This window comes from Charadrius vociferus, unplaced genomic scaffold, assembly GCF_000708025.1.
Source record: "Charadrius vociferus isolate BGI_N301 unplaced genomic scaffold, ASM70802v2 scaffold410, whole genome shotgun sequence".
NCBI lineage: Eukaryota > Metazoa > Chordata > Aves > Charadriiformes > Charadriidae > Charadrius > Charadrius vociferus.
The window spans coordinates 223,596-232,583 of NW_009646499.1; the positions used below are offsets into that span (position 1 = coordinate 223,596).

Consider the following 8,988-nt stretch of genomic DNA (forward strand, 5'->3'; position numbering starts at 1 on the left):
CTCTTACCCAGTTCCAATACTTGATACAAACAACATTGAGGCCTGACATGTCTGGAGCCTCTAGTCCTTGTATTGCACTCCCCAACCCTCTTTCATCCCCTCCGCTAGTCTACGTTTGCCACATATTTCATAGTCAAAGTAGTGTTTAACAAGCAGTTCGTTACTGAAACCAGTTATTACTTGCTCATTTGTCTATAACAGTATACATTAAAACTTATGTAGGTCTCTGGCAGACATCCTCGAGCATAGGCTACAGGGAAGCTCACTGACTGATGGAAGTTTAAATAGAATTAGTCACCTGAGAAAGGTAAGCAAATGGCATGCTACCAAAGTTGCATGGGTTTAGTTACGTATGCATGATAATTTTTAGAAAGTTATTGTTTGTCAAAACTGCAAATAGTAAAATAAGGCTAAATGGATGAAAGACTTATTTTTGGCTTGGTATGAGAAAGCATACACAAGTATTACAGACTTGCTTTGTTTTTATGTGCATGTGCTCTGCATTTTATGCTTGGGTAATCAAAACTCATACGAATTAATTTATTAAAAATGACAAAGTTAGCATTCAGTTTATTGTCTACAAATGGTAACTAATTGCAATAGGCTGGCTATTCGAACAGTCTATCTCCAGCTCTAATTTGGGAATTGTTAAAGCCTGAGGAAGTCACAGTAAGAGGCAGTGTTTCAACAAAGCCGCCACTGCTCTCTGGTGGGGCCCTCAGCTGTGAGAGAGATGTCAAATGAAACAAACAAACAAAATGCTGTGCTTTGGACAGAAAGGATTGAGAAATCATATCCGAGGCCTCCTGAGCTTCCTGCCTATTACAAAGCTGCCCTTTCCTTGGTGGGGGATGGTACTGTGGGATCAAAGTGGTAAAGAATGGTCAATAAGCCTGTGATGTCTTTAAAACTGCTGGCCACAACTGCTGTGCAAGAGACATAAAAGTGATGACGGGCCTGAATGAAAAGCAGCAGTCTGACCTGCCTCTGGCACTGTCAGTCAGTTCTCCCACCCTCATCCCCTGGGGTGGGGCGTGCAATGGGAGAACAGAATTTCACCTTCGGCTAATTAGCAATGCAAAGTGAGGCTTACCAGGAATAGCCAGGTTTCTGAGAGCACTCAGTGCAGCGTGCTGCACAGTTACATTTCCATCCTCCACATGTCTGTCTAGCAGATCCATCAACTTTTGAACTATGCCATTATCCACCATATGGATGCAATTTCCATCTGTGCGGGATGAGACAAGTCACTTGTGAATGAAAGATTATTACTAAGATTCTTTACAAGAGCTTTTTAAGAATAGAAGGGTTATTTCCTTGCTCCTTCCTAGATTTTATTGTTGAGAATTTGACCATCATCATCAATGGGAGTTGCAGTGCTCATGACAAATTTAGAAGAGTGATATAAGAAACACTGAAGACGGCAGAAATCCCCTATACCTCTCTACAAATGTGAAACAGTGTTTTTAAAGTAGGCTTAATGCTTTTCAGGATTGTAAAGCATAAAACTACTGATGTTGCTGTATACCTCAATACTAGCTTTACCATGACATGCAGTTTTTCTTTGTAGCTGTACAGACAGAGAGTGATAGAAGGGCACAGATAAATTAACATAAACTATTATGGCATATTCTTACCATTTCTGGCAAAATTTGCAATAGCCAGTGCTCCTGCAAGCTGTAGCTGATGGCTATTGGAAGGAATCCATGAAAGTACTCTTTGGAACACACTGCCTTTTCCTCCTTCAAATAACTTTTGCATGGATTCATCTGGGGTAAAAAGCATAGACAGTCGACAAGCCAAAGAAGTGTTTGTTAGGGAAAAAATTTCTCTTTATATCTCTGAAGCTCTGCTGGCTTCACTACAATTAATCCAGTCCTGCACTGGGAAGAGAGAATCTGACCCATTAAACATTAACTGGCAGGTAGCAGGTCCTCCGTGTTATTTAAAAAAATCAATAAATAGTAAAATCCAGCAGCCAAATGGCACTACAAGTATCTTCTGTTGCTTTGCAGAAGGTAGTGACGCACTGTACTCACCTCCAAGCAATAATAAAACCATAAGATCAGAAGCTGTTTTAAGTTCTGCGATATCATCCTCTTTGTCACTGTCCACAGTCTTCTGGACGATCTCAAGTAAGCACTCCACCAAGCCTGCTTCAACCAGCTGCAGTTTAATGACATCTGACAAATAGCATGGATAATAGGAGTCAGAATCAAGATTTTTAATACATCTATTGTACATACACACAGGGCAGACTGTGAAAATAAGTAGCGATGTCAATGGTTTCACTGACAGCTTATGTAGATAAAACTGCAACTTTTTTATTTTAAATTCTCAGGGGCAAGTTCTGTTAGTATTCATCTACCAGGTGCTCCCCCAGCCCTGGACTGCCTTTAGAGCACAACTATATGCAGAAGTGTATGGAGCTGCTCTTTACTTGTCAAAAATGAGGATAAATCTCTACAGCAAACTTTTGGCATTTCAGTCATCATGCAGCAGACTCATAAGGACTGTGTCATGTTTGGGCTTTCACAAAGACTTTCAACTGTGTTGCAGAACAAACTTAGGGTTTTTTCTTCTATTTCATGTACAGAAGAGCTACTTACTTCACTAAGACATGCAAGTATAAAATACAGAACTTTTTGATGAAACCTTAGAGCAACTAATAGCCTATTTCTTTTAGCTGACCCAAGATTTCTGCCATTCGTTGGAAGGGCTGTAGGAGGACTACAGTAAGGACAAATTCAAAAAGCTGGGTTGGGAGAGAAATTCGTTGTGACTGAAGAAAAACTGGAAACTGATGAGGCAAACTCATTTCTTAGTTTATTGGCAACAAGGCTCAACAGAGAAGGTCATAAACTTGTTTTTCAGGTAGTCAAATAGGACTTGGGAGCAATATTTTTTCTTTTCTATCTACAACACAGTCTTTAACAGGTTTTTCCTTGTAAACTTGGAGCTGGGAATCTCCTTTATATGCCAGAACTCCCTTTCTGTTAAGCAAAAAGGAATGGCAGGCTGTCTGATGCCATGTTATGTCTTTGTTATGTGGAAGTGATTCTGGTAGTTTTTGCATGCTGATTTTAGAAAGCACAGTTACAAACCTCTGTAAAAATGTGCAAACAAATGGATTTCTCTTAGCTCTCTGCATGAAATGGTGGTGTAACAATAAGGAGTTTAACTCAAGTTAAAATATTTTTAAAGGCTAAAGCTTTGGAAATATTTTTTTCATATAGTTTACAAGCGACAACTGGGTGAGAAGTGTTCTACCTCTGGTGAAGGATGTGACTGACTCTGTTTCCTGTTGTCACTAGGCTTTTTGCCTGAGTAAAATTCATTGTTCCTCTAAGAGCAGCTGACCTTCTCATGAACTATGTTAGGGAATGCAAAATACCCAGTTGGGATGTTTTAGAATAGGTACTTATGCATTGAGGTACTTCAAAAAATAGAGAGTTCCCTTAGTTACAGAATACCAGGTTGCAGGTGTGCTGTGATTTGAAAGATAAATTGCTACTCCAGTGTCCTTAACAACAAAACAAAACAAAAAACTCAAAAAAAACCAACCCAAACCCAGCCACCAAAATCTAGACTCTGCAAATACTTCATTTAGATGTTTTTGCCTGCTGACCTATTGCTAATTATCTACAATCAAAAGACCAGCACAGTGAACTCATTGAAGTATGCCTTGAATCCACAGTGGAAGAGTTCAGCTGACTACCTCATAACATGCAAGCACCTGAGTTATATTCAGCAGCAGTAAACTTCTCAAATTTTATTGCGACTATAAAACATAGTCTAAGAAAAATTAAGCATTTGGACTGAAATATGCCAAACTAGCAAAAGGTTGGACCCAATTCTGTGTCAGTCTCCAAGGATGGAACTATCTTAGAGCAACTTGTTAGTTATTATTTAATAAATGACTATTTTGGCAAAATGTGCATTTTTAGAACTGAAAAAAGGAATCCTGATTTTACATACCACTTAAAATGAAAGACAAAACTTTTTAAATTGCGGTAAAAATTTATCTTGATTTCTACTGTGTAAAACTGACATAGTTTTGTGTAGAACAGAGTAAGATAAAACCTAAATCATTAGAGTTTACAATTCTATCTAATAATTCCATTCAAACAAGCTTTAATGATGGGGTGACTAAAACAAGGTTATAAAGCCATCAAATACCATCATGTCTTCCATACTCGGAACTGCTTCCCACTTCAGTCCAGCTCCACCTGTTAACTCATTTCTTCATTTCCCTTAAGGGCAAATGGTGGATGATACAAACCACCAAGAACTCACTTGGGAGGAACGTCCCGGACCACATGTGATCAGACAGACATCACTTCCCGCATTGGCTTGAGCAGTGAATGGAACTCAAGTCTCCTGGGGCTACCTGGTGCTACCATAATATATGCTACCGAACACTCAAATTAATGCGATCTCTCAATGACCAGTAGGGGGAGAGCATCCAACTCTTAGCTCTGCAATCAACGTGCCCCTTGCAAAAATATGTCCATAGTAAATGGAAATGCCAGTGGTTCTGCAATCCCAGGAAATGACGTAATGACTGGTGCTGTAACAGACCATGAACGCTTGAGCCAGCATTTTGTAGACAAATGTTGTAAAAGCAGCTTGATTTTTTTTTTCCCACTGCAGGTAAGGGAAATAAAATATAACATAATCATACACAGAATGAATCAGAGGTGGAATTGGTATCAACAATTTGTCAGCTCCTGTCATGTGCTCAGACAATTAAAACCCATTCATTTCATATGAAACTGTCATCACAAGGATCAACCATGGTGGCTTCTGAATAAGCCAGCTGTTACTCTGTGTTTAGTCCCTGAAAAAGACACCGATATATGAAAATACATATAATGGAATGAATAAAAAATAGCGTAAGAAAAAAATAAATCATATTCTCACCATTCTCTGCCAGGGGAGCCAAAACTTCAAAAATCATCTCTTTTTTATCATGCTCTATTTGCTTCTTGAACAGTTTCACAAGCTCTTCAGCAATGTTTGTGTAGGCAAACTGCTCTTTACTTGACTCTGTGAAGCAAAAGGAAAAATTGAGTTTCAAGTAAACAAATCACATCAAAAGGTAGGGCTATTTTTTTCTCTTTATTACCAGGTTTATTCAGTAAGATGACTAATAGCGCACAGACAAGAACAATAGGCTTGTGCTTGTCACTAAATGAAAAGAAAAATATCTAACACTTTAAGATAAATGTACTGACCTGAATTAATTATGATTAAGGCTGTTAAAAATATATAAATATACGATCAAGGCTGTTGGGGCTGTTTCTGCCCAACAGAATGTAAAGGTAGCTATAGAAACAGTAACATTACAAAAATACATATTAAGTCTTGGATTCCCTTCAGCTTAACAGGAAGACTAACAAATTATATACTGCATTTTCTCTGGGAGAGATGAAGAGTTGTACTGAATGCTTCGGTATTTACATGGTTTCATGATGGTGACATTTCCTTTGAAATCTGTGCGTGGCTGTTGCGTGGTCATTTCATACTGCACAGAAGCAGCTTTACAGATGGGCTAGCTTGCTACCAGGAGGTTAGCCAGCAGATAATGGTTCTTCAAATGTAGATTCAGCAAAAGCACCTTTTACTCCATGCCCGTATCTTATTTGTCCTCACTGGCAGTATTACAGGGAATGCAGGCGGTAGGGCTGGTGTTCTGCATTCTCCCGTTGCCACCTCCTGAGGGCCATCTGTAGTTATAAAACCTTCCAGCACCTTTGCTGCTGCTCTAACGGATGGTTAGGGATTATTTTAATGTAGAATTGACCCTAGGGACTGGGGAAAAGCATGAACTACAGACCTAGACCCTTTTTTGCACACCCCATTATTGTTTTCTCTCAATATGCATGACTGCATAGCACATTCTACGTGGATTTTTGACCTTTCCAGTATTTTTAAAAGCAGAACCATCACACTCTTTATTGGGTTTTTGCCCTGCTTTGACACAGAATAAGAGTTTCATATAGTGCTTCTCAAGGGATCTGTGGAATGCAGTTTTCTCTTAAGTGATGAAAAATGACAACCTGACAATAAAATTCCCTGAAGTTACAAGGCAAAAATAAAATATTACCGTTACAATGTGATTGACTAAGCTATTGCTTCAGGGAGATTAAAGTATGACAAGCTAAATTAATTTTATGCCAGTCTTAAAGAACTAACATCTTTTCAGCGTATGGGAACAGGAGGGGAAGCAGCTGCTGTTAAGCTTCTTTCCCATGGTTCTTATTACTCAACTGGACAAAGCTGGATCTTTCCAAAGAGGAAAAGGAAATGTAGTTCTCAGTGAAGATGCCATTTATTATATTTAATATCCTTATGGTTTTAGTTGCATTTTAGCCCTAGAATTTCCACTATAAAACTTGTATTATACTTTCTGTTGTGCAGACACAATACATAGTGCCCATCTTGAAGATCTCTGATCTATTAATTTCTTTAGTGCTGTTTTGATGGCTCTTTCTGTTGTTGTTTTGTTAAGTAGACTTGTCTGCTATAAGCAAAGGTATTATGCATGTGATCAGACTACACTAGATAACATGATACTCTCTCTGGCCTTGAAATCTATGAACTTAGGGCAGTAGTGAATAACCTCAGGCCACCAAAGAATACAAACTGACGGATATCTTTCACGTTTTGAAATACAGGATGACATCATAACTGCTATATTATTGTACTCCAGTGCAAAAAAACCTCTTAAGACTAAAATTTCACTGAATAAGTTAGCAAAAGAACAGCAGCAATGTACAACGCAAGTGATAAACCCATGTCTCCTAACAAACTGTTGGTTTATGCTTTGTGGAATTCCATTGAAAACTAATCCACTTGCAAAGATGATGGATCAAAGCAGGACCACAAACTTCAATTTAAATGAAGTTGTAAGGAAACTTGCTAAAAATAGCATCTACAGCTTAGTAGTATTCATGATTTATACATGCAGGCATTTAGTCTAGAACTTGTTAAAACTCTATACCTAGATGAATATTGTATAGGCAGATTTATGAACTGTGCTTGTCTCAGTTTCATTCAGTGATTTCCATGAGCCAAACTGAATCCCAGTATTACTTTGTGGAGTTGCACCAGGATACATTATTTATATTATTAATACATAATTCACAGTAAGTAGCAATGCTCAGGAAATATTGTTTAGATGATTTAAAATGGGCTTAGTTGCATTGAAGAATGTTAACATAAAACATAAGGTTGTACTAAGTACCCAAATAAATTTCAGTTTCTGAAGGGGAAAAAAAAAAAAAAAGAGACAACTATAGATTTTAGAGGCAATAAGCAGAAATTGCTTGCTTTAAATTTTGAATGTACCAAAAGGCATGGAACAAGCATCAGCACAAGGCTTTTGTTAGTCTTAAGATTTAACTTTACAAAAACTGGATGTAAATTTGAGAATAATATTGTGGACTTACCAAGTTCTGCTAAATTGCCAAATGCAACAAGGCACATCTCTGTCAGAGCTGCATTTTGGCAATGAATACCCAACAATTTCACTAATGTAGGAATAACACCCATATTGATAAGCTGTGACTGCAGGGTATCTACATAAAAAGAAAGTGCAACAGTGAGTTAGAGTTTCTGTTCGTAGTACTACTCTTTAAAGCAAAAAAGCATTTTTCACACAAAGCAACTTCTAGGCAAAGCAGCATTAAAATGTCTGTCTCCTCTACTCTTCTACACTAGGATCTGGTCCAGATTTGAGATACGGACTCGTAATTCCCTCTGCCCCTGGCAATGGGATATATTCCCAGAAATATCCCCTCCTGATTATGGTCATAGGGTATAGTTGGTTACGCAGCTACTGATCATTTTGTGGTTATCAAGTTCCTAATACATGTTGGGTTTGATTCTGAGCTCACTGAGACTAGCTGACTGAAATCAAACAAAACTATGTCAGTGAAATAATTATTTATCTGAGAGCATGTTCCTATATACTGTTTTTTCCCTTAAAGATCAAAACTGGAAAATTAAAATTAGAATGAATATAAACTGGCACTGAAATAAACATGAGAAGTTTTATAAACACAGGAAGTCACAATGTAGATTATGAGGAGCTTGAGAAAAAAGAAAGTTTAATAAAGACAAAAAAAATGGAAGATTTAAGAAAAGTCCTTAGAAGCCATTCTGATAATTTCTTGCATAGGGTGAAAGTTTATAGTATTTACAAGTAAGAAAGTTATTGCTCCTAGATGTCTGCAAATAGAAAGATGCTTTGATGGTTAGGCAGAAACATGATTGTTTTAAAGGATTATTTATAACGATATTTTCTCTTACACATTCTACCTTTAACATAGCAAAGAAGAAAAAACATTGTTTCACAGTTGAATAGAATGAAGCAGACATGAACACACCAGACGTTGTTTAGCAATTTTCCTAAGCGTCTTTTTTTCCTTTGTTTCTAAGCACTTTAACTATGTTTAAATGTTACAGACTCAAAAGACGAGGATCCAAAGCCCAGTGAATCCAAGAGAATTGTTATTACTTCATTTAGCTTTGGGTCAAGACCTACAGGGGAATTCATTATTTTTTTAAGGAGTTCATTCTGAGCAACTGAAATAATTTGGAGTTCTTACATCTGTGGAATCAGAGCCAGAAAAATTGCAGATCTTTACAGGGAGATAAAAAACATATTACAACTTAACTCTAGCAAATTTAGTATCATCTCATGCTTTGGGAAAACTCTTTGCCTTCAAGATTCTGCCAAGTTTGTTTGAAATTTTCATATAATAAAAATTATGAAAAGATTCTGGAATGTTCAGTACAGTTACAGTCATTATAAAATACTTTTATAATAATTATCAATTTGGTATACTAAGTAAATGGCATGGTTATTACAGGTTACTGGGGATGAGCAGGAATCCTCATGGCTTAACATCTTTAATAAAACTGTATTACTTACCAGTAACTGAATTTCCTTTTTTTGAGGGGGGTGGGGGTGGCGGGGGG

General features: G+C 37.4%; 1 protein-coding gene across 1 annotated transcript in view; it reads right to left on the reverse strand.

Annotated features, from left to right (window-relative positions):
- Nucleotides 1-8,988, reverse strand: part of RAP1GDS1 (RAP1, GTP-GDP dissociation stimulator 1) — a 129,267-nt gene that overhangs the window by 11,068 nt on the left and 109,211 nt on the right. Inside the window, exons 6-10 of the mRNA XM_009883054.1 lie at nucleotides 7,455-7,583; nucleotides 4,924-5,049; nucleotides 2,040-2,183; nucleotides 1,638-1,769; nucleotides 1,094-1,228 (exon numbers count right to left, since the gene is read on the reverse strand). Coding sequence (XP_009881356.1) covers nucleotides 1,094-1,228; nucleotides 1,638-1,769; nucleotides 2,040-2,183; nucleotides 4,924-5,049; nucleotides 7,455-7,583 — 666 coding nt within the window. The remainder of the gene's footprint in view (nucleotides 1-1,093; nucleotides 1,229-1,637; nucleotides 1,770-2,039; nucleotides 2,184-4,923; nucleotides 5,050-7,454; nucleotides 7,584-8,988) is intronic.